This window comes from Epinephelus fuscoguttatus, linkage group LG5 (genome assembly GCF_011397635.1).
Source record: "Epinephelus fuscoguttatus linkage group LG5, E.fuscoguttatus.final_Chr_v1".
NCBI lineage: Eukaryota > Metazoa > Chordata > Actinopteri > Perciformes > Serranidae > Epinephelus > Epinephelus fuscoguttatus.
Window position 1 is genome coordinate 33408420 of NC_064756.1, and position 27421 is coordinate 33435840.

The 27421-nt window shown below is 39.6% G+C and overlaps 1 protein-coding gene across 2 annotated transcripts in view; it reads right to left on the reverse strand.

The window, feature by feature from the left end:
- Positions 1–27421, reverse strand: part of cntn5 (contactin 5) — a 135215-nt gene that overhangs the window by 58136 nt on the left and 49658 nt on the right. For both annotated transcript variants that reach the window (XM_049576274.1, XM_049576273.1), the window contains exons 3-7: positions 25558–25764; positions 19416–19539; positions 19139–19314; positions 7217–7312; positions 862–1065 (exon numbers count right to left, since the gene is read on the reverse strand). In XM_049576274.1, coding sequence (XP_049432231.1) covers positions 862–1065; positions 7217–7312; positions 19139–19314; positions 19416–19539; positions 25558–25764 — 807 coding nt within the window. The remainder of the gene's footprint in view (positions 1–861; positions 1066–7216; positions 7313–19138; positions 19315–19415; positions 19540–25557; positions 25765–27421) is intronic.

Genomic DNA, 27421 nt, shown 5'->3' on the forward strand with positions numbered 1-27421 from the left:
AAGTATTATGTATGTCTCTGAGGGGCCATTTCATACAAGGTTATGCAAATGCAGAGCAGGATTCTTGCTAGAAGGGATGTAATCCTTAAGAGGTAAATTCGTGTTGCAACATTTGGAACAAACCTGGTTCCAAGGCACAGAGGCCCTTTCACAGCTTCACAGGGGATGTAATCTCAGTGTCTCTTTGAAACCTTGACAATGACAGGCACCTGTGTGAAGTGATGGACGTATCTCTGTGTAGTCAGATGTAAAAAGCCTGTAGTTGAAATCCACACCTGAATCCAACAAACAGCTCCGCAGCATGGCTCCTGAGAGGCTAGTATAAAAGAGCGAAATCCCATCCACAGCAAGGGCCATTGATTCAGTTAATTTTATGCTGGAAAATGATTTCCCTGATGGCCAGTTTCACCAAAGCACATTGTGAGCGAAGAAGGCTCCCCGCACTAATGTTAAAGCATTGCTCACTATCTATTTACGGTGTGTATGGAATTCATAACCCCCTCCACTAACATGCGGCTCAGTGGAAAGCAGAGGACCGACCCACTTTTATCAACCTATCTGATCTGAAATGTTTTCCTCCAAATGCATTATAACAATAAAATGCACCAGCAGAATATAAAAAATCTGCTTTTAGATTTTCATCATCGCTAAACAAGTTCAGAGGGAGGAAGCTGTGTAATAGATCTTTTTTTTTTTTTTTTTTTAAAAAAACATTTACTCTTGCAAATGAACAGGGAGAGGACTCTGCCATATTTTCTGCGTGGTTTATCCAATGAAATCCATTACATTTGTCTGCCTAGAACATTTATACAAATCAGGGCCTATCGTGTGTGAGAGGTGCTATAAATCTGAGAGCCTCACCGTCGGTTTTCAGCGTTAGAGGTGTCGGGGGGCTCAGGACCCTTGCATTCGTCACCGTGTTCTTCACCAGACAGATGTAGCTGCCTACGTCAGAGGGTTGCACCTTGGAGATATACAAGTTTCCCGTGTCCTGGGAGATAAAGCGCCGACTGTCTTCGGCAACAAACGAGGGGAACTCATTAAACACCCAGCTGTAGATGATCTCTATAAAGGCAAACGGAGAACATACACATTAGAAATATTCAGAACCTATCTTTGTGCTTCTGTAGAACAGATTGGCTGAGGAGTGCTACACTTCACAAATGCAGGTATTGAAAAACACGTATTCTTTGGATCCAAGGACGTATGAGCGCAAAAAGAAAAGAGATGTTAGGCATGTACTTTGCTTTGCAATCAATATGTCATACCCCCTCAAAAAATACCAAGGCACAATGCTTTGCAAAGGTTAAAAAGCCTTTAATAAATGGGCTCAGTGCCTACGCGTTTCAACTCAGAGACTGTAAAAACAAGTGGCAGCTCACAAATATACCGAGGCTGGTGTCAGCTGCTCGGCAATCAGAGTAGCAGTGGATAATTGTCACAGGTGCAGCCATTGAAGTGTGTGTGCACACAATCAGGTCAACCCCAACAAAGCACCAGCATCTCCAAGACCAGCACATTCATTAGAAACAATCAATAACATTAGAAATTCACAAAGAATCATATAGAAAAGTAACTTCATAGAAAAACACCCATATGAAATAAGTATATGTAAATATATTATGTTACAGTGCACACGATTCATCAGTTTTGATTCCAATTGTAAGGTTCCAATTTGTTTGTTATTCTCTATGCACTCATTCAAAATACTGTGCATGAAAGAGTAGCAGTTAAAAGCATATGTTTTTCCAGTGATTCCAAAATATTCTGTAAGCCTTGACATTAAAAATTAACAGCAACAAAACTGTCTAACGTTTTAGTCTCAGCCTCTCCTTTTAAAGCTGTCAATAGTCTAAATGTTCAACCCATGTAGAGTAATAATAGATGGTATAAACTCACTGCATTAAGGAGCAAGACTTCACTGCAGAATAAAATAAAATAAAATAAGATAAAATAAAATAAAATAAAATGAAACAAAATAAATAAGATAAAATAAGAAAAAATAAAAGTGCATCTGATCTGACATGTTGACTATGTTGGTTATAATCTAAAATATAGTTAAGGTTTGTGACACACATTTCAGTAAAATACTGCTTATACTGTTTCAACCCATGTCAGACAACTAACACACACACACACACACACACACACACACACACACACACACACACACACACACATATACACACCAAAAAAAAAAAAAAGAACCGCTGATAATTTAGCACAGCATTCTTAATCACTGCTCAAAAGTTATGAATAATAATTTAAAGAAGTAATGAGTATGGGATTTGTACGGCAACAAAGGATCAGCCTGCTCATCAAGATAAAATGACTGCTAGTCTATCCAAAGCCTAGAAAAATAATATCCAGGCCCCTGAAGGTGAAAAAATAACAATTATACAGGGCCTTAATGAGCCTGTTATTTGCGGTGAGGTTATTTTAATTAATTGGTGATACCATCAGAAAGGTAAAACTGGCAAATGATAAGTGAGATTCCAGGGTGGATTGATCCCAGTGAGTTTGGCTGTGTGTGTATGTGTGTGTGAAGGGTCATTAAACGACAGACGGAGTCGTCTCTTAACTTGGTATAATCTGGCCAAAACAAAAACACAGGGCAGAGAAAGGAGTTTTTCTGACTTTATAGCTAATAAACTTTGACAACTTATTAAAGTGTTTCCATCTCTGTTTAATATTTTATACTTTATTTATGAATAACAGATTGTGTTGGTGTAGAATATAAAGTCTTGATTCCTGGTAGACTTGGCAACACAGATGTGTTGTGTATTTATTATTCTTTACTTAATGCATGCTGATATACAAATTAAGATGATAAGAAAGAAAAAATAAATTGCACAGTTGCAAACAAAATGTCTGTTTGTGAAAAATCTGCAAAGTGACGCCGAATAGGAAAAAAAAAGGATGGATGGATGGAAGGAATATGATTATGATGAACATAACGCAGATTCTGACAGCATGCTGTCTGCTTTGTGTTTATTGTGAATAGTTCTAGGCTGCCACATCCATCATTATATTAAAAACAAAACTGTCAAACTCAGCGACAAATTAATATACTATTAATATATGCTAATAATATTTCTCAACTCTGTGATTTGGGATGAGCAAGTAAACCAATATCTGTATCTGTATCTGTCAAACTATCAAAAATATCTGTATCTGTATCTGTACTTGGAATTGGTGGAGTTTGAACCGGAATTGGGTGGAGCTTGACCCAGAAATTGGTGGGGCCAAACCAGAAGCTGTTTCTTTTTTTAAACCTCATATTGATGGGTTGATCGAAAGTTGCTATATTTATCCTATTTTTTTTTCCTAAAAATATTTACAGCCTCAGCATTGAGCTTCAGACGATTTTTTCCTTCATCTTAAGTACGGATATTGACACATTTTACTTGGATGATATTCGTACTTGTAATATGTACATTATCTGTACCAGATACTCGGAGTGCTCTGAGCACTTGGCTCAACCCTATCTGTGATTCTGCATCCATAATCTGTCTGTTCTGGAGAAAAACAGACAGAGATATCTTCTTAAGACTATCAGTGTCCACTTGGTACATAATGATAATAATTCATTCATTCATCTTCTAACCGCTTCATCCTCTTGAGGGTCGCGGGGGGGCTGGAGCCTATCCCAGCTACATCGGGCGAGAGGCAGGGTACACCATGGACAGGTCGCCAGACTATCCCAGGGCTGACACATAGAGACAAACAACCATTCACGCTCACATTCACACCTACGGACAATTTAGAGTTATCAATTAGCCTAGTCCCCAACCTGCATGTCTTTGGACTGTGGGAGGAAGCCGGTGTGCCCGGAGAGAACCCACGCTGACACGGGGAGAACATACAAACTCCGCACAGAAGGGCTCCCACGCCCGGGATCGAACCGGCAACCCTCTTGCTGTGAGGCGAGAGTGCTAACCACCACACCACCGTGCCGCCCATAATGGTAATAATAATAATAATAATAATAATAATAATAATAATAATAATAATAATAATAATAATTGCTGTTTTAACCTTTGTGTTCCCCTTCAAAAAAGTTACATCCATGACCCTTCAAGTGGACAAAAATGTCCAGGGGTCACACGAGGGTTAAAGACGTTCAGATCTGGAAAAAAACAAAACAAAAACAAAAACAAAAAAAAAACCTCAGTTCAGCACTCAAAGTCATCTTAAAACTAGTAGGTGGTACAATAAGGTAGAGAGCTGAATCACACTTTGGAATACTGCATGTCAATGTTTTAATTTGCAAAGTCAGCATCATTTGCTTAATTAACTGAGAGGACTGTGTGATAACAAGAGGGAAGCGTGCATGGAGGAACACAGCTGTAATGTCTGATAGTTCTAATTCTTTGTAGCAAAATATAGTTGTTATTTATGCTGTATTAAACTTCAAGGCAGCGATATATATTGAACATTAAGTTCTCTGTTTCCAAGAGTACAGTTTGTGTTTTAGCTGACAATGCCAATAGGTTTTATTCAAACTAATTTAGCCTCATAAAACACTGTTTACCAAAGACGCACATAAAACTGACCACGAGCGCTCAAAGCCATGAAATGGAAAATAATAAACTTTTCACATCTCACTGATTCCAAATTATTTTCACTCATGAGATCTATCTAATTTCAGTGGCATTTTTAATGTCTCTGAATCCTCCCACAACCAATTTAACCCAAACATTGTTTAACACTCCCTCTGCTGTGTGAATTTCAGTTGTGACACGCTCTGACTCACCGGGGCATTCATCACACCGGCAAATTTTATGGCTGTGGCATTTTTTGAAATTATTTTAGCTGCTGGAGATCATTTTTCATTTCACGTCACCATTGTTGAACAAATACATTATAGTCTTACCTGTATTGTGTATTTAAAGATGTACTGTAAATGTGAAAAATAGGCATCAAAATAAAGGCTCAGCAGCCTCTTGAGGCTGGCCTGACATTTACAAGAGTCTAAGATATAAATACTACTAACAACCTAATAATCTATAAGTGACAAAGATGGCTTAAAGGTACAGTGTTGGGCATTAAAGGAATTTTACATGGCTCATTCTAAAGTAACGAAAACACAATTCTTATTTTCAGTTGATTATATCTACAAAGGGAGCAGCTCCTTGTCTATGGAGATCACCATGTTCTGAGAGGAATTAACCCTGTGGATAAGTTGGCTCCTGGTAAGAACCTCCTAAGCCATAAACACTGAAGGAATTTTAACCAGGAGAAGTTCCATTGTTGCAATCAGCAATCCTCACTGCTGGATGCCACTAAATCCCCTTAAATCAGTGGTTCCCAACTGGTGGGTCGTGGTCCAAAAGTGGGTCGTGAGTCCATCCTGCATGTAACGTGTCATGTTTGTAAAAAACACACTTCATCTTTTCTAAGTACGCTGCGTTTCCAGCACATAGCTTTTATTTTGAAGTACCACTTCCTGCTGTGGAGTGAGTGACTAATAGACAGCTACTTGAGAGAGACAGCAAACTGGCTTGACGACATGGCCAAATGCAAGTATGACACAGAGTGCATTAAACTGTTTGGACTTTGAAGTAATGACAGTGGAGAAATCTGGACCCCATGGCAGGACAAGTTGGGAACCACTGCCCTCAATCTTACATACTACTCCCCATTGTTGAAGTTATATAGGGTTATTATAAGACCCCTGTTTGTATAGATCAGTATAGCCAAAACTAAATATTAAGGCTGTAAAAGCTAAGAGGCACCTTTTTTTTTTTATAGTTTTAGTTGAGGGACCTTTTAAGCTTGTAAAATACAAATAAGCATTTTCTTACAACAATAACAGATAAGGTTGACTCATCAAGTACTCTTTATTGCACTGCAGTTACACTTTAAACACTTTTTATCACAAAAACACAGTGGAAAGATTTAGAAAATCTTTGATAACAGTCATAATGTTATTTCATGGTGGTAATATTCAATGTATTTCAGTTATTGAGGGCTTTGAGTGGCATACGTGTTGCTTTGTAGATCTGATCTTTTATATCTTTTCTTATTTGTTTACCGTCTTTGGTTCATAAATGCTGATTTAACAACCTGTGTAGTAATTACTTCAGTGACTTCATTCAGACAATAAAACATGACTGCAAGGATTAAAGTATTAAAATGACTCACTGATTCACCACACTAGATTTCTGATATTGAGGTTATTTGATGATATCTGATGTAAAATCTCATTATTTTAAATTGCACTTTTAGCGGTTGACTGATTATTTAAATAGCATATTCTGTATTGATCCAGTTGGTCAATCTAATACAAGCTGTGTAACATGAGGCTCTTACAGAATGTCATCATGACTGAAACCGGTGTCAGTTTTATAGCTTACAGCAGCAAGACTGTAACAAACCTTAAATGACAGAAAATCACTGTGTCCATTACTGATCTCACACCATAACATCATTTCTAGTGTTTACTCCTAATTTAATGTCAGTCACACTTTAAGAGAAAACCTTGTTTACAGTGGGAAAATAAAATTTAGTGTGGTCTGACCTGTAGATGCAGTGTGAAAATGGCATACACCTGGAGCAACACCTGTGCTGTGATTGATGGGCAACTTTAAGGATGAGAATCATCTTCACTACACTTCAATCCATCAGTCATTAAGCATCTGGTCGCTATCGTGTCATTCAAAATGGCATCCAAAAATGGGAGCTGAAGAGCACTTGGCAAACATTCCCACGGGTGCAGTGCAGCGGTACGACGGAGCTGATGCAAACAGAAAGCCTGGATGATTCATGGCTCACATAAGAGCTTACATTAGAGGACAACTGCAGAGAGGGATATTCAAGATAGGCCATTAAAGAGCGTCTCCTATGCTCGGCCTATGTGGAATAATTGGCTGTGTAACATTTCTTTTCATTTCTAATGATCCAGCAAATTTGATCTGAGAGAATCTGTGCTCTGTCTCTGTTGTCGCCATAACTTATCGCACTCATCATTTGCACTCATAGCATGGATGGATGGAGAGGAGAGCAGACGGGTACAAAAACTAACCATCAAAACGTAATGCAATAAATAAAAAAATAAATAATGAAAACAATCATTCACCTTGGCACAGTAATAACATTTCTAGTTGTCATAGGAATCCTGATGAATAGTGATGAGTTTATTGACGATTTCAAATGTAGTGAGGAGGAGAATTTTTTTTCCCTCCTTGCTGTGACTGAAGGTCTGACTTCTTACCTGGAGAATGAGGGGGAGGGGTACACATGAGCACCACACCTTGGCCTTCACGCACAGAGACCCCACCTCTGGTCTTCGTGCTGAAAGCACTGAGATCTGGAACACAACACAAAGACAATCTGTCTCAGCAATAACGTCAAATATAATTAGTTGTGTATTGAAGATGATGAAGATGTGTTTACTGCTTCTTGTCCTTCTACTGATTATCATCATCATGGATATACTGTAGCATATTAATAGTGAGTTCAGTACATTTTTCAGTCACAACTGTTTCCCAGGGGAGATCTCTGTTGTGCCACAACCAAAAAACACTGGCCACTGCCATTGGTGAATGTCATCTTATTTGCAGATGGGCTGATGGCAGTCAACAAAGCGTATATCAATGTTCAGATGACAAATAGGTGCAACGCTAAAGGAAACCCTATAGGTAGTTAAAATTATCTTGTTAACACGGTCATACTTTTACCTGGTGTCTTAAACCCTATTCCCATGGGACTAGTATTACCAGAGTACCTCATGTGATATAGAGATGATCCTGTCACGTCTATGTTTTGTGCGCGGCATTCACACAGGACAAACAAAGTCTGTGTTTCACTCCACTCCACCACATAACACAGCACTACTAGTGGTAATGTACTGTGTTAACCATCCATCCATCCATCCATCCATCCATAACAGGGCTGACACATAGAGACAGACAACCATTCACACTCACCTTCACACCTACGGACAATTTAGAGTCACCTATTAACCTGCATGTCTTTGGACAGTGGGAGAAAGCTGGAGTACCTGGAGAAAACCCACGCTAACACAGGAAGAACATGTAAACTCCACACATAAGGGCTCACATAAGGGTTGAACCAGGAACCTTCTTTCTGTGAGGTGACAGCCACACCACCGCACTTCCCACTGTGTTAGCCCCTTTTTTTAAATTTTATATTCTTCAAATAAAAATAAAAATTCTTGGGTTAAACAAACAGAACCAACTCTGCCACACACTGTCAAATGTCATCCATCTTATCAGCTCTCAAGATTTCACATGCATTTGAGCTTGCTCTTTCTGCTCTCCACGCCGTGAAGCAAAATAAGCCACCTGCACCCAAAATGCTGTTAAAACTTTCATTTGTAATTGCTAATGCAGCCTCTGTAATTCTCGACTTGGACAGAGGCAAAAAAGGCATGGTGAAAACAAAAAGAATAAATATGAATCCAAATCACTGAGATGCAGATTCACATGAGGACTGATATTATCCCATGACCTCTATATTTGGCAAAATATGGTAAGTAATTTGTGGTGGAATTTTGACTTAAAAAAAATCACAGACATAAGCCCTGTTTGGACGGGATTAGTTTAACATGGAGACGTGGGGTAAAGTTAGCCTGGAAATCCAGACCCAAATCTAGAAAGATTTAGGGTCTGGCTATAAGTAATGGCCCAACTCGAGGGGCGGCACCAAGCATGCATTTGTAAATATCACTGCATGCAATTGGATAACACTACGACCAATCAGAACAATACACAGGGTGACGTATCCAGAGCGCTACCAGTGGAGCTAACTGGTAGATTAGACTCTTGCCCTATCCGGTCGGCAAAACAGCAAAAACGTCCTTCTTGCAAAGGAAAGATTCGAGCGCTGTCTTCTGTTCCTCTTTTAGAGAAAAAGCCAAGTCTAACTCATTCATTGTAGCTGCCAAAGCCGTTTCAAACAACTGGTGTTCATCCGTAGCCATCTTGCAATGTTTACTGACTGATTCCGGCCTTTGTCGTCGCAGCGCTGTCGTCATCTGTTTAGCTCGCCAGCCTCACCTCTGGCCTGCCTGTATCAGATACACCAATGTGATTGGTGCAGCTCGGCTACAAGGGCATGGTTAATGAGCATCATTACTGATTGCCAGAGTGACTCGCTGAGCAAATTCAAATTGTGCTCTATCGAGAACGCTGGATTTCCAGGGTAAGGTAAAGTAATTATTACCAGGGATTTTAGGCCCGCCCGAGTGCATCATGTCTGTAATCATTACGGATAATGTCAGTTAAAATTACAACGACTTTTACCTTCTGTAAAACGATCCGGAGAAAATACCTTGGGTAATATTAATCCCGTGCGAACGCGATCCTCTGTAAAAATGTATGTTAATATTTCGTCACGTCCTGTTTACAACCATTTTTCCGTGTTTACAACTAGTTTTCCGCGTTTTTTCAATGATGGAGGTGTTTGAAGAAGCATTCGGTGTTGTCGGCAGTCGTGATGGTGGACATTCTTCTAATGATTGCATAGCCCTACGTGGGAGAACAATGAAAAGGTTGAGAAGAAAGCACTTTTCAGAACCACAAGACTTCTGGTTGTGTTAGGTAGGCCTAATATAAATCCATATTGCTTATCGTTGTACAGACAGTCCTGATCATAGCAATATTTCATATTGGGCTAATCATTAATTATTATAATCCTTCAGCTGATGCTTATAGGAAGCAACATAGCACGCACATGCCAACAGAGAGGTGACGCCAGGGTGCAAACCAGTTACCACTCCCATCTCTGGTAGAATTACGGAGATTTCTTGTCCCGTGCGAATCGCACATTTACATCCTGTGGTAAACTGACATTAGTCCACATCCCTATGCAAAACTAATCCCGTCTGAATAGTACTATAGCATATTTGCATGGGATTAAGATCACGCCTATAATATTATTACAGATTAGAGGTCCCCAGGCAATTCCAGTCCCATGCTGATAGTGCTATAGTGTTAGGTTAAGAAGAGAGTTATTGCTGACTAAATTATAGTAAGTTTAGATGTTTTATCAATTTACATATGCTCTTTGCAAGAATCAGTTTTGATCCTTGAATTCACACTGTAGAACTGAATCAGATAAATTGTTAGATTAAATCATCCATAATAAAATCTCTTTGCTGATATCATTTTAGAAGTACTAATGTGCCAGTTTTTGTTTTCCCCTCATTGTTTTTCCGTGAAAGCACAACAAAGAAGGTCTGATCTAAAATCCCAGGGCTGCAGCCTTCTAGACCCTGATACCGCCTGCTTAATTCCTAGTTGAAGCAATGCCAAAGTGTGGAAATCAAGCGACAGGCTGCTGACCCAGGGCGGGTCTCTCTGTCTCCACTGCTTTCATTTCATCACGTTGAGGGGCAGTGTTTACCATTACCCTGGAACTGTTGGATAATTGTGCCTCACAGCAACTTGTGAAACCTGCATTCTTTTAAATTTCTGGCACATTTAGTAATGATTGTAGTTCGTGGCCTTCATCTTAGAGTGTAGCACACAGTCAATTTCCTGTCGACGTGTATTACTATTTTTTAAAACACCAGTGTGGTCTGTTGTCCTATTTCTTTGTGGTTTAAAAGAAAAAAAAGGCAACAGACGATAATAATAAAAATGTACAAAACAAAGGAAACATTTCAAAAATTGGTAGAAGAAAAAGCTCAACCATGTCAAAACAGAAGAGAGGAAGAGTAAATATTTCATGTGGTTCACTGCACTTCTTCCGTAAAATCAACCATGAGAGTAGCCTGTCATACAACCTGGATTTGCAAGCACACCGCAAATCAATCTGCCATGCCAACCACTTCCAGTGCTTAAAACAAGGCATATCCAACACTGAAGAGACAGTTCATCAGCTCTAGACAGTGCAATGCTGGAACAACAATACACAAAGCTTGAAACTGTAGGTACTCTCTCATAGCTCCCAGTGTTTGAAATTAACTATGCCTGTTTGAACCTTTTTCCTGAAACTTATTTCCAGCAGGCTGGACTGTCGATTCAATGTTCAGTGCCTCCATTCAAACTGTGGGCTGCTGGCCTCTCTGTATTGTAATCTGTCTTGGAATAACATAGTGACACTCAGTCCCATCATCTTGGCCCATTTGCTATGTGTGACTAGTGCTGATTTATCTGTGCTAACAACCTGCCACCAGAGCACAGGGATGCAGAAGCACTGATGTTCACTATTGATTCAGCAGCAGCTGTTACCAACCCGCGTTTTTTTGGAATTGTAGCTACCTTCAACCTCCTTTTAGTTTGCAGATCACTGTTCTCTGTACTGTAGAATTAATGGGCAAATAGACAATAGGTAGGCTTAATAGATTTTTCCATCCATTAATAAAGATCGTAAGGACTGAAATGAATGAGTGAGTAAATAAGTGAATGAATAACAAAGACAGAACGCTCCATCTGTCTTAGCACGATTGACCAAGTGTTTTTACACCCAACTGCTGAAGTACAGCAACAGTAATTACTGACCTACAACACAGCTGTTGTACTTGGCAGCACCCAGATGTGAGTCTCTGTGCTTCTGTAGATATTCCTTCCCCTTCAATTATTTAGCGAGGCTACATAGTGTGGAAACACAAGTCTTCTTAGAAGGCTTGCCTGATTTAATAAATATTGAATGTAATTTCATCTTTATGTATTCCCATTTTGCTGCTCTATGCAACTGACTGCTACAGCACGGTGACAATTCAACCTACAGTACAGTAAATCCAAAGAGACCCATTACACTTGTTGTTGAAAACACCCAGTAATAGGGGAGGTCTTTCCTGGGAAACATCTCCAGGCACACAGGAAATTATATATTTTACATTTCAGGCAGCGGGGCAACGCTGGGTGCTTTAAATAAGGCATGGTTAGCATGAGCAATAACAGCCACCGTAATAAAAAAATCTGAGAGACGCATAAACCTAGAGTGCAGTTTGATTGCCAAGTGAGAGGTGAAATGCAGAAGCACCACAGCAAAGATCACTTAACATTTAAATATAAGGAAAAATAATAATGAAGGCCAACCGAGCATTTCAGACATTCAAAAATGAAGACGTCAATGTTAGAAACATTCATGTATTATAGAAGCAGGACATATGGTTCAAATGAAACTCTTTGTGACCTATCATTCCCTTTGCAAACTGCACTTATGTAAGTGAATAAATATTGATGACATTTTAATCATATGACAACAGCATGGTCATTAAAGTCAACCTATGTCTGCATCAATATTTAAATCCAGACATGCAGTGATAAAATTTGCAGCAAGCACAGGAGCAGGTGCTCAATGCAAATTAGTTATTTCAAGATATGAATTCAATCAATGGGCATTAACTACTGATCATTTCAGATTTGTACAACATTTTAGAGGGGCGTGTGTGTGTGTGTGTGTGTGTGTGTGTGTGTGTGTGTGTGTGTGTTCCAGTGCTCAAGTCAAAGCATCCCATTAATTTCATTACCACTGTACTGCTCAGAGTGGCTCAATACCTGAGCCTCAGCCAGACTCACGTCTGCAGAGAGGGAAGAACTCTTTGGGGAGAAAGATCAGAGGCCTCCTTTCTGCTTGCTGCCTTCAAAGTCACGGCTGAAAAACAGCCCAAGTGTGAGTTCAGCAGCTCAGAATTTCAAAACAAAGAGAGAGAGAGAAAAAAAAGCATCCTACTGAAACATCTTAGGAGCAGAGTACACGACCAGTGGATAGAATATAGAGAGCCCTGACTGAAACCTTTCCTCATGCATTCTGGCTGGTCCACTCTACGTCTCCCCCGATTCTCTGCATGAAACAGAGCTGTGTTCAGTTCGACAGCTTGACTTACCAGCCATCTGGACTAAGGGGTATAGTGGAGTGCTACAACAGGGATGTAACTACAACCAGTGCCTCAAATCCATTTGGGCCAAATTAATTTAGCCCAGTCCTGACTAAAATTCTGACAGATTAAGAATTAAAAACCTACATCAGATCTACTAAAGCAAAAGCTTTACTATGAAAACTCAAAATTATCTTCTATGCAGAGACACACAAACAAACTGTGATACTATTGGCACCCACCAAGATATAGTATGACAAAATTTCGGGGGCACAGAGACAAACTCTTAAAACCTCCACTATTAAACTTTTAATATACTTTTAAAGGAACAGTATATGTTTTAGGGGGGTTTGGTGGCATCTAGCAGTGAGGACGGTGAATTGTTCTTCTATGCTTTTTGGCACATCACAGAAAGACTGGTAGCCTAGCATCTGCTAACATGTACTCATTTTTTCTCTGACAACTTAAGATTCTGACATTCAGGAAGATTTTATCAGGAGCTGATTTATCTGCTGAGGTCTCTTCTTCTCCAAAACAAACAGACACGGTAACGGAATCCGTTAAGAACACTGAATAAAGCAGTTTCACGTTAAAAAATTGGGGCTTTTCCGACGACCATGTTATGGAGGGGCTGCTGACTATGGTGGCTGATGAGAAAACCCAAATGGCCCAATCTAGAGCTTGAGCTTTTTTCTAGGCTACTGTAGAAACATGGCAGTGCAACATGGTGATCTTCGTGGACGAGGACCTGATCCCTGAATCGTTTTAAGAATTAATTTGTGCCAACCTTAATTAAGATTTTAAATAATGTTGCTTGATGCTTTAGGGGTTGTGTTATGCTTTGCTAATGGTGCTCTGTTGTGCGCTCGTGTTATGTAATACAGCTGATGTGCAATACTGTTATGTGCAGTATGTGTTTTTATGTTTCTATGTTGTATGCTTTTCACCTCTTTTTATTGTAAGGCAGCAATACTTGTGCTGCTCCTGAGTCCAAGACACATTTCTCTAAGGCAACAAAAAAGTAAATCGTATTGTATCATATCGTATCATATCATATCATATTGTATCGTATCGTATAGTAGCTTATCGCATCACATCAAATCGCATCGTATCATATAAACTGCTCATTCTAAGGTAACAAAAACCAAATGATTCTAATTTACAGGTGATAATATAGAAAATATACTAATATAAATTATCATATATTCCACTTTAGCAAATATATTCCCCTAAATCCTAGTTCCTTTAAATAGTCATAATACCAAACCCAGCAGCAACTGCTTAACAAATCTTCACTAACCTGTTTTTATTATGGTACCTAACCATTCAGGACAGTTGGCTCAAATTACACTATTAAACATTATAAGGTTCTATCTTGAGTCTTACCACCATATAAAAGCCTGTAATAACTTCTTTAAAACACTTCGCTCATGAGGAAAAGAATTGCTCATGTGCATCAGAACTAGTTAAAGCAGTCGACAACCGTGTCAAGGCATGAATATGTGCGGTGGCAACAGGAGAAGGGAGGAAAAAGTTGAGCTCCACGCTGAGTGATAAATACCCACCATTTGTTATGCTGAAAGAGAGAGGGAAGGTTCTGCATCCAAATGTGTGCTGCAGGGCACCTCTCTTTGTTTCTGTGGCTGGCCCTTTGAAGGGTCACATTTCAAAGAAACGTAGATGGAGTACGAGGCTATTACACATTGATGCCGTTGAATATTTGCACTACATAAAGCTGAAGAAACAGTCACAGAAATGTGTCACTTTATATACTAAATAGCCAGGGATGAAATGGAAAGGGAAAATAAATGTGGTCATAGGATGAAATGACTAGACAGGTTTTCTGAAGGCAGCTTAGTGAAATCCAGGAGGCTGTAATAACTCAAGAGCTCTCACGTCAATTTAAGCTTTATTAGAATATATATGTATATATACTTTTTTTAATGAGGAATTTGCATTTTTTAATCAGTGATAAAAAAAGATTTGAAGTAATGCCTGTTTATGTAAAATAAAATATTACATTTCCTGTACATACTTTTTTTAAATTAATATTTGAATTGCTGTTACAAACACTATTTTAACTATATCCACAAGTAGAACACACAATGTTTCAGTGTCTTTAATGGTGTAGTGACACTATGTTCCACCGTAACCAGAGAGTCACAAATCCTCCCACCTCGACACAACAACAGCTGGTGACATGTGGGATTTGTTGCTGACTCAATAGTACAACTGAGATAGCCACACATGTTTATTCAGTGAGTGATATTTTAGGGCTGGGGCTGCAAACCCCCAGGCCACAGAAAATTTGCTACTATACCGCATCGCCTGGAAATGATGGGATTTGGCAACAGAGTGGAATATTAATGATATCATTTTATAGCAGATTATAGACTATTTCTCCTGTAATACTTCAAACTTGGTGCAGTCTGTCTGTGCTGCATCTTTCCACATTACGCCCTGTCACGCCCCCAACAACAGGATACTGACTGGCCTGTCTGTTATTAGAACTAGAAAATCCAATTTCGTGCAAAGGTGGCCAAAGGGTGAAGCTGATGTGTGACAAACAAGTGGCTATCGTCTCAGCTGACACATCTGCCAATCAACCAAACATGACCCCAAACAGACACCCTGCTTAAGCCTTAATGCTTCAAGAGCACAGGCTGTATAAAAATAATTGACATAGCCATGGTGATGTCAGCCATTGTTCTGTGGACTGCTGTTTTGAAGCCTTGAGTTTGGCATTTTGGCCAGAAGTGACCATATTTGGACAAGAGAATGAAGCTGTGGATGAGGAAGAGGTGGATCTGACTCACGAGTTGTTTTTCCATCCAAATGTGACACTAATTTTAACCAAATTTTCAGAAAATCTGCAAAAGAAAGTGCGAATTCATGTGCTATTCCATCCATTACTGTTACACAAATATTTGGAGTTGGTTCAGTTCACCCACTGGAGTTGGCAGTGGGTGGCGCCTATTCTCTAGTCACGTACCATTATACAACTGCAGAACAAAAGGGCCAGTCAAACCCCATATAAAGGAAAACAATGGGTGTATAATAACATAGAGCACACTGGACAATAGAAATACAGCATTTTGAAAGAGTACTATCACAGCTATGTGCTCTTAGAAGAGTTCTGCTAACAGCCCTGTGTGCATAATTGTGTTAAAGCCATCTAGGGATGACAACTAACACTTGCAGTGGCCTATGCAATGATGATGCGTCAGGACTATACATCATCATATACTCACTGAATCTGTTTCCATACCACTTAATTGCAGATAACTTTTATCACTACACTGACTTTTCCACTTCCCCCAAGCATAAAAACTTATTTGACATTTCCATTAAGGGGTTTTTCTGGATCAATTCAAAATGCGTATAAAAGATGTGGATGGTAACACACCTGTAGATTGTGTTCTGCCTCCCAGGCAGCCTGTCACTCAATTGGCCTGCCCTTAAAGCGACTATTACCTTTCTTGCATTTCACACAGCACTTAGAAAAAATTTGAACATCCACAACTCCTGCCTCCCTCCAAAGTCCCATCCCCCTCCTCCTGCAACTCCACCTCCCTCCAAAGGCCTACTCCCCCCTCCTCCATTACGTCCTCATTACGTCTACGGTAGATGTAGGCCTACGCTGGCAAGGTAACTTCAGATACACAGAAGAGGAGAGCGAGTGTAACGTTACAACCAAGACAGTCAAACGCAACCCTGGAGTTTTAAATGATTCTAAAATGATGAGTTTTAGAATAAGGTTACAGTTAACGTTAGATAGTAGTGTTAACGTTACTAGTAAGTGGAAACGCACAAGGAAGATAACGTTAACGTTTCAGAGGCTACGCTACAGTAGGCTAACGTTAGCCATTAGCAACTGGATGCTGTGTTAGCATATAGTGTTATATGTTATATTAGAAGCAAACTAAACATAACGTTACCTATCCTACACAGTCAAACGCAACCCCAGAGTTTTGAAACTTATCCGGGGTCAGTGATGATTGATGAGTTCTACAATATAACATAAAGAGGAGAGATGTTACGTGAGCGGTTAAGTCAGTCGGAGGCCTCCACATGTGGAAACAGCCAGGATGCTCACCGAATGCAATGATTGGTCGGAGTTTTCTTAGAACCATATGAGAATGGTACAATTATGAGTTTTTATCTCTGGTGGAATTCACTTACATTTCAGTGTGCCATCAGCTTATTAATAGCATTTTAACCTTAACAAAGAAAAGCGTAAAATTTACTTAAAGGTAAGTGTTGCTTTAAATATGCTGACTTTAAGCCTTAATAAAATGAAATGGGTGAAATATATAAACTTTCAGTCCCTGAACACTTGAAAGTTGAAATAAGCTACAGAGACCTAAACTTTTTTTTTGAACTAGGCTGTAAACATGTTTATTTCTGCTTTAAAGTTTGATATTTTAACATTAGGGTTTATGAGGACTGACTCATTTCCAGAGCCAGCCTCAAGTGGCCATTTGAGGAACTGCAGTTTTTTGCACATCTGCATTGGCTCCATTTTTTAGCCCTTGAGGTTGCTGCTTGTTTAAGACCTAATGAAAATTGTGGTGGAAAAAAAATCTACCAAGGACATAGTAATGGGGACCAAAGATGTACATATCTTTGTAGACTAAATTGTTAAAAAAAAAACAACAACAACAACAAAGAAAGAGAAAAGAACTGATTTGGATTTCAAGAGATAACGTTGGTTTTCTTCAGATTTACTTCAAAATGAAGCCAGGATCATGCAGCTATTGCAGATGGTACATCCTAAGGTGATAGACTAAGATTCTTAAGTAGCTATGTTATTTACTTCAAAGCTGACCTTTGCTGAAAAGGAAAGCTTTACTTTCCAGTATAATGTCACTCTTTATACAGTAAGCATTAGGTTTGAGCTTTAATCACGTAAATGGAAAAACAAAAACATAAACATTACAGTGCAATTCTGTACATCTGTACTGTACATCTGTGACTCACTAAGCTTTTTTTTAAGTGGGGCAGAATGAGCAATTGCAGTCATCTCAGTCTTTCAGATACAGCAGCAGATGAAATGTGCAATAAAGAAAGTGCATTGCAACACACTACACTGATTCCATATAACAAAAAAATTAGGAAAGTACCATGCCAGAAGATTATATACCACTACTATGAATCTGATGGATAACATAGTGCCAAGCAAATGCACAGTATTTATGCAAAACTAAAAATAGCTGCCCATGTCTCAGCTTGAAGCTTCGACTAATAAATGAGTGCCTACATGTTACATTGCTCATTTTCAGGCGAGGTCAATTTTTCACAGAAAAAGCCTCATGCTCATTTTTTTTTTTTTTTTTACATAGAGATTTGACACTCAAGTGGAGAGAGGGGGAGGAAAAGATCTGGACAGTTGAGAGGACAGATGAGTGTAAATGTTGAGGTGCAGCTCCTGTCCCTCAGAAACTAGCGGCACTTTTGAAGCGCGTGTCTGTGCTTTACCATCTGGGCATTTCTGCCTGCCAACGCGGTCTGGCTTATATTTAATTTAGGTCTTTTGATTTTTGTCCACTTTTTGATCACTCTGATATGTGAAACTTTGTGAAGGAAAACAAAACAAAACAAAAGGGCAGAAAGAAAAACCTTTGGTTCTGTTTGCCTGAAGAAAAAAGTGCTTTTATAAAACAGAAGTCATTCTTTCCGTTTACATAGTTTTGGGCTAATCTGGCCATTTGTTTCCTCAGTAATTCCTGTAACAACTGTAAGTCCCCATAACAACACATGAGACCGTGCACTATACTTTCTAGCAACATAGCAGAGAGTGAGAATGGTAAGCTCCCCGAAGACATGCCAATAAGGCAATTATGGTCATTGCTCCTGAGGAAACTATAGCGAAAAACCAACAATGCATTTTCCTCTGAGCACAGTGCTCCTGGTCTCTGTGTGTGTGTTGCCTTAGCCTGTGATGATGTTTTGGAGTTAGGCCAGGGGATTACTGGGGAAGAAATGTGCTTTTTGCTCTCATTTACCATTGAGACGTGGCATTTGAGGGCACATACCCTGTTAGCAGTGCAACGCAACAGTATCAGATGGAGCCGGCGGGAACTAAACTCAGCAACAAAAACCTTACTGTAGCCTGCGTAGTGTTTATTTACCCCTGGAACCAGAAAGGTTTATTTTAACGCAGAGAGACAAAGAGCTTGGAGCTAATTATTTGGCTTGTATGAGACCCCTGTAAGTTGGACAAACTAAAATGTACACTTTTCAAACACATACATACACAGCTACATGCTAGAGTGTATGGTAAATACATTTTAAGACCTTGTATATTGCACAAATGTTTGAATTATTAAATTTTAGTTTACTTACATGCAAACTGCAACAGAGCGTCTCGACTTAGGACGGTCCCAAAGCTGTTCTCTGCTTTACACTGGTACTTCCCATAGTCAATGACCTCACTTGCATTGGTTATAATTAAGTTTCCATCGATGAAGCTGTAGCGATAGTCTGCCTCTGCAGCCACTTCCGTCCCATTGATGTACCAACTGAAAAACATAAGAACAGGAGATGCTATTGTGATGAATGACACGCTAATGAGCTGTGAAAGTCGGGCCGCAATTAGGAGACAGACAAATATATGTCACACCTGTATGTGGGTGGTGGATTTCCCCGTGCTTCACAGTGCATCACCACTTTCTTTTCATCTGAATCCAAAGGAAAAATAACATTGTCTGGCTCGTGGATGAAAACAGGCCCATACTCTTCACTTTCTACGAGGGAAAAAAGAGATAAAGACAAGGATGATTGCAATTATCACAACATGAGCGCCATTCCGTTTTAACATCCAATTACTTTTTTTATTATTCCCCAGTTTGGTTAGTGCAAGTGCATATATCTCCTACCAAGCTCTATTATAGGAAACAAGAGAAAAGGTGAACGCACAGCTCCACAAAATAGATTGTTACAACAAATGGTGTGACATTCTGCGGCAGACAACAGCTTTCTGACAGGTGATGATATTGTTGTGTTAAACTGTATATCTGATCTGGTTTCACAACATTAGAAAAGCATTCCAGTAATCCTAAAAGCCAGAGTCTGAATTTGCTTTCACAGTGAAAGCCTGGAGGTAGTTTTAAAGGAGAAATAACAACTTCTTAAGTTAGAAGTGATCCTTTGTGATGATACAGTTAACCTGGTTGGACGTATGGTGGAATTTTTTTTTTGAAATGTCACACCTTTAAGCTCAACCCTGAAGCTATCATCCAATTACTTGTACATCTTTTGGACTCGCTGTTGTTTGCCTTGAGGTGCCAAGTGATGAGCCAACAACGCTGTTAACACGAGTCTTAACCCACTGGGTCCTAGCTTTGCAGTAATATTTCTTGGCTGGACTCGGCTGTGAACACATCTGCTGTTTCTATGGCTTGTTTCCCACGATGACCTCAATTCATAAACAATGGTATCTAGTGGTACATACGTAAGGTGAGGGATAACATAAGGAAAATCCTGTTGGTATATCTAGTGCCAGCATAGTATTTCTCATCTCTTCACAGTCATCTATTTCAGTCCTTCAACAGACTCATTTGACCACTGATAAGAGGCTGGTTTTTTAACTTGTCAGGGAGGAAATGCAACAACACAATCTTTTCTTTTTCTGTCAGCGCTCCAACATTGTTAACTGTTCTCCTAATAGTCTGTGGCAGGCCTTTTTTTTTAGAAGAAGAAGAACAACCTCAACAAGCAAAATTACAAGAAATAAAACAAGGAGTAAAAATATTATTCAGAAAAGATTCTCCCATCTGGGACTGGGACTCACACATTGGTAAAGTCAACTACTTTAAACAGCTCCTGTCTTTGTGCATCAATACTGCATTACTCATAGCATCTATAACATAGTGCAGGTTCCCAAATGTATAGAAATTTGGCATTTGGAACACTGATGAGCTGCCATCAACTGCTCCACATGGAGGGAGTGCTGCCAGACTTGTGTTGTTTCTTTTGGCTGGAAGGGTGCAGTGCACATGGGACACAGATAAAAATAGGACCCTATACATTATCAGCAGTTGGTAATAACTATGGTCATGAAAAATGGAAAGGTACATGGACATTGAAATCAGAGCACCCTTGTAAAATAGGTTTTAATGCAAAGTTTGGGACAAGATTTATCACATACATGTCCAGATACATGGAAAGAGAGAAAGAGAAATCCACATAATCACTGACAAAATCAATAGCTGCATTTTCTTTGCATTGATATGTATTCAAATATTGTCAGAAGTGTAAACATACGATTGAGAGACATTTTTATAATATAATTAGGACACAATGCAATAAAATAGAAACACTACTATAGACCCAGACCCTATCCCAGTAGGTCCAAGCCACGACTACAGCAAATAAACGAATGAATAATTTCCTTGAAAGCTTCCTTACAGAATGTAAAGTCTGTGAAATGCTATTTAATACATACAGTGCAAGTATAACTCCACCACGCTGGTTCTTGATCTTAAGTGCTCTCGCTGGTAATTTAAAGTGGTTCTCGTGTAAGATTTGAACTCTCCTCGGCACAAATGCACCCACATATCGATATGCTTGTTGGTCTGCTATTTTCTGCCTGACAGTCCCTGTTGCAATTCTCTTCTGTTCCTTCAGAGTTCTCCACTCTTTGATCTAACCTTCTGTTAACACACAAGCGATGCACTTATTGTGGAGGGTTTCTCAGGTAAATTGCATCTCAGAATCTCAGACAACCGACAGCTGAATCTTGTGTTTCTTTTCTTTGTCTATGAGATTTATAGAGAATAACAGCGCAGTAAACAGATCACAAGTGACGTGCTCTTTGCGTTTGTGAAGGCAGAATACAGCAGCTGAAAACAGTATATCGATATTTATGCTCTTTGTTTAAAGAGATGTCACTGGAGTGAGAATTTAGGTTTGGATGGCGTTTTATTTGGGTGCATAAATACAGTAATAAAACAATGCAAGTCACCAGTCTTGAGTACTTCTCACTATTTAGGAATGATCTGATGACAAAAAAAGAATCATGGCTTTTTTCTCAGGGTATGTATAATCTCAGCAACCCTTTGTCAGCAATTTACTGCTCTGCAGGGAAATAAAAAGCTTTTGAAATAATACCCTAATCAGTGGAGGAAAATGAACCGATATTAAGTTGCAAACCTTGCTGTGCATATAAAGCAAAGCAATTCAGTGCTTGTATTGTTTCTAGTGCTAAACTAAAATTACTGCCTCAGTTGTGTGCCTCCGCCAACCAGATGAGTCGCAGTTTACATCCCTGTCTGCCCAGACTCTTATGACATCAGACAATGCTTCAGATGTGGATGCTGCTGCAAAGGAGCTACATATTCTAATACATGGATTCTTCACACGCATCTTCAGCTGACAGTCTGACAGACAGTCTATACAATCACCACAGCTTTAAGGTGGACACCAAAGATTAGTGTCACCAGTTCAGTATCATACAGTTCTCATTCAAATGGGTGTCAAATATTGCCACTTTGTCACGCCCCTTGGCATGTCATATTGACGCCAAAGGCACCTTTTAGCGACTTTATTTGACGCACAGGCCTATAAATTAACTCACAATTCACTCCAATGTAAACCCATTTGCGGCAACACATGATGCTCAGAGCAACTGACATAGTATAAGGAGAGTAAGGTGGACGGGGTGGAGGCTTCACCTACGTCCTGTGTGAAACCAAAAGTCACTATTTTGATGTAACGTTACATCATTTTTGTACTGTTGTTGCACACTGTTGTCGATCAGATGACATATTTACGTTACTTACTTTATGCTACGTAACAAATCTGCTTACTCTTTTTTCTAATCCTAACCAAGTAGCATTGTTGCCTAATAGTTTCTGCAATGCATCACACAGATATGCTACAAGATACCCTGTGCGTAGCTATGAGACGCTGGTGGGCAAGACAAAGCGTCAGTATTTGACGCGTATCTGAAAATGAGAAAAAGTTGTCAGTATCCGACCGAAAGTCTTCTCTGCTGTTCCTGTTTCTGAGTTATGGCATAGCATAATGGCCAGAAAGTATTTTTGCAGAACATTACGACGTCACAGTGAAGACGACCTTTGACCTTTTGAATTGTAGCCAATTCCTGTTCCTAACCTATTGTAGCCAAATAGAAATGTTTGTGAAATTTTGTCATAGATCACACATCAGTTCTTCAGTTATGGCCAAAAATGTGTTTTGTGAGGTCACAGTGACCTTTAACCACCAAAATCTAATCAGTTCATCGCCGAGTCTACGAGGATGTTTGTGCCAAATTTGAGGCAATGCCCTGAAGGCATTCTTTTCATATTGCATTCACAATAATGTACCAGATGGATGGATGGACAACCAAAAAACAATGCCTGTCGGCTATGGTTGTCGCCAGCAGGGGGGCACATTTTCTATATTTCTCCGTCTAATTCCCTACAGCACATACAACATTCAACAATACCAGTATGCTCCACCTGGCTGCTGGGCCATGATGTATGGTAAAATTATTTCTATTTCTAATAAAAGAATAAGGTTTCAGTTTGAACAAGGAATTATCAAGACCCAGCAGAGCATCACGAGGGAACATACCAAATGTCTGCTAATGTGTGTGGGTCATAGACAGGCAGTCATTACCTTCAAAGAATTATATATCATTAAATATGATCTAAAATTGAGGTATAAAGGGTAAAAAGGCCAACAATTCCCACATTGTTCACCTGATGTGGATGTAAAAGCTTTCAAATTAAAGCTGAAACTCAACACTTTAACCTCAAAGTTATTGTTTCATTTTAAATCCAGTGAGCAGGAGCACAAAGCCAAAACAAGAAAAAGACCGTCATTGTCTTTTCTAAATGCACTGTACTTCTCTCACAGCTGAACCCGATCTAAAGTCTCAGTTATTAATATATCTGCAGAGAGCGATAGAAAAAGGCTGTGCTTTCTGCTTCAGATGGCAGGTGAAACTAACCGTGGATTACATTCACATCAAAGTAATCAGATAAAAAGACAATTCAAGCACAAACATCTTATATAAATGGTAAGTTACTGTAGTATACGTATGCAACTGGAGGTTCCCTGACATGCATATAGATGGTGTTGACGTAGCTTGCTGTAATTCTGTTTGTTAGGACACCCCGTCGCTTAATTATTACTTAATTACTGAAGCTGAGTCCACCTAAAAACATGTTTTGACCCTCTGACAACATGAAAGTGATGGATGACAAAAACGAAACAGATTTCAGTGCTTAAGGACATATGGTCTGTGTGTGTATGAAGTACAGACACACAAGCATAGAAGTTGTTTAAATCACTCAACTTCAAGTGCCATGGCCATCTGTCAGTCACAGAGCCAAAAAAAGCAATATCCCCTTTAAGCCAGAGAAGGTGTATTACTTTTTGGCATCCATTTCATCCACCGAACATCAATCCAGTGCAATGGTATAATGCTCTTGTCACCACTGACAATGGAGAGACATTACTCTCACCTTGGTTATAGAGATGTAAGTCATTTTACGGCTACATAGTGATAATGCTGTCAGAAAGTAAGAAAGACAGAAAGATCAGCGGGGGGGCACAAAAAAAGAAACAGAGTGAAACAGAAAAAAATAAATGAAAAAAGTTTATTGTTATTCCTATTTTCTGCCTGTTTTTACTGTAACGTTACCAAGTCATTGTTCCCAGTGTTTGCCAGGATCCTTCCTGCTAATTCAGCAGCTACTTCAGATTTGCATTAATTAAGCACTCCAGATGCAATAAGCATGATATGATTAATCATATATTAAAGCATCAATGTGTCATTATATCCTCTAGATTATTCATACTGTAAGTCAGGATGTAAGCAAGTAACCCATGTAGATTTATGACGGTGTGTTTCCACGTTGTGTTTGGGATATTAAATCTTCCATTTTGACAAAGATATCCATCATATCTATAGTTTCTATACTGACAGGAACACAAAGAGGGCTGGATATTGCCATGATCCCACTTCAATTTCACAAAGGGCGTGACCCTGGTCACTGCAGACCCTGCACGGTGATGATGGATAGGTGAGATTCATTTCCAGACCAGATCTAAACAGGCAGGAAGCCTGCACACATAGAGCTAGGGCAGAGATGGCAGACTGTTGGCAGAGAGCAGAGATAGCAGAGTGCATTTACACCAGACATGTTTGGAGTGGTTTCTTTCCAACTCTGAAGTGTCCACCCTTTCAGTTTGCTTCTTTTTGGCAGGTGAGAACAAAGTCATCTGGGCTCAAGTGACACCTCCCATTTGCAATAAGACTGCCTGAAAATTCAGGTCGCAGTCCTGCATGGTGTGATTACAAGGCGGTCGGTCAGAGCTGAGAATGTAATCCTGCACTAATAAAGCGAAATAGAACCAAAATGCAAAGCTCGCTTGGCAGAAGGAGGCAGATGCTGACATTTTATAGCTAGCAATAACTCCTGACAAAACAAACTGAAGGCAAATCACTCTTTACAGATAATCATATTCAGCTTCCTCTTCCCATTTTCTTAACTAATGAACACCACAGTGGGTAAATTATGCCAAAGTGTACACAAGTGTTCATTATCCTTGGCTAAAGCTGCGGATGAAATATATGCAGGGAGACGAGTCTCCAAATTGTACCATTAATGAGCTATTTGTTAGGGTGTTTTACCTTTATGCACAATTTGTTTGTGAGTGTGAACTTAAGCAAACCCAAAGAGCAAAACTTTTCCATTTTGGTTCAGACAAGAGCAAACAAACTGTAGGTTTGACCGCACCATTAGTTTTACCTTCACTCCTGTAGTCCTCCTGAGAGCTGAGCAGACTCAGGGCTGACAGGGGATGACTGGAGAAAGCAGGCCAGTCAGGAGTCACCAGCCCACCACTGTGGTGTTGTCGAGGTCTGCTGCGCGAGTTGAGCACTGACGAGCTGTCTGGTTTCATTCGTAATACCGCTGCATATGATATAGGCCGTGCTGCAACAGCTCTTGCAAAGTCTGGGGAAAAAAGAAAGACAGTGAACAGTTAAATCATATATGGTTACTTTATTATGTTGGTCTATTCTGTAAACACGTCATGGGAGAGGTTTCCCTACTGTGTTGCTTTACCTCCAAAGGGTCTTTTGGGGAGTTTTAGCTTATCTGAATTGAGGGGCTAAGGCCAAAAGATGTACAGATTGTAGAGATCCTTCAGGCAAATTTGTGATTTGTGATACTGGGCTAAATAAATTTAATTGACTCGACTAGTCATGTCTTTGAGTAAAATTAGTCTATTACTCAATGGCGACAAAAATTTGACCCGAAGAATTTTGTCTTAGAAAAATATTTGGAAAAATATCTTGACTTGATGTCCATATGGTGAGAAAAAAAAACAAGAAAATGCTAATTTGACAGTTTAAACTACAAAAGATCTTTGCCAGGCAGCTGCTGGAGCAGAGGAACTGTCACTCCTGGCTCCCTTACAGTCAAGATGGTGGTGAAGATAACAAAATTGTTATTTTTCCATTTTATATTGTGCCTAACTTCAGTGGATCATAGCATATCGGGTATAGAATTAACCTGCCACCAGCTCAAAATGAGATCGAACTTTTCTGTGGATGTCAGTTTATGACTCACGACAAAGGCCAAAACGCGGCCTGCAACAGACAGTAGGACTTCGTGTTCCTCGCCTAGCCAATTGCCGTAAAAGCCTTTTCCTCTATTCTTTTGCAGGAATTGTGGCCCCTTCTGGTTGGTTAAGAAAAACGAGGAGTCAGCAGTCAATGGCAGTACAAAACAGTCATAAACGGGATTTCCAACAGCTGTGCATCACCACAACCACAAGGGATCCTTGAGCATACAGTCATAAATGTGCACACAAAATATAAGGTTGACTGGTCCAGTAGTTTGTGAGATTAGCCACAGTCTGACAGATACAAACACACAAACACGATCAAATGCATGACCCTCTCCAGGTTTACCCCACACGGAGATACAAATCAGAATGCTTCATGTTTGATTAAACAGTGTATCATATTGTAACCTCTGTAATCTACTATTCTCTGTACAATCCTCCTCCTCTATAAAACCGATGAGCTCGAATCAGTTTCCCTTGCTGCTGCATGAGAAATGATATGCAACAAACTAGTGTTCTATGAGGCAGAGATCTTGCCGAACAGAAACACAAAAGAGAAAAGAGCGGAGACAGCAGGATAAGGGGGTGTCACGATTCAGAGACAGCTCTGAGCAGAATAGCAGGGAAAAAACCTAGAATGCATTTCTTACAGTCTGCAGGAAATACATACACTGTAGAAAAACATGGGCATAGTATCTGTGATGTAATAGATTTCTGAGGAAAAAGCCAAATGAAGATTTGGAGCTTTGAAGCCTTGGTGAGTCTATATCAATTCCTCCTCAGGCCTAATATCCACTTAAGAGAACAATAATTTTCCAAATCATCACCAAGGCACTTGTTAAAAAGAAGTGAAATACCCAATAAATATCTAACTTCTTATGTAAAAACTTCTTTATTCTCCATTACTAGAAGAACGCTCAGAGTTTTTCTCCTTTGGTTCCCATGTAGTCAGTCCTTTTCTGGAGCATAGTTGCCATTTACCATGTAAAGGCGCTTACAATGCCTTAGGTGAAAACATGCACTTCTTACAAGGTACAACAG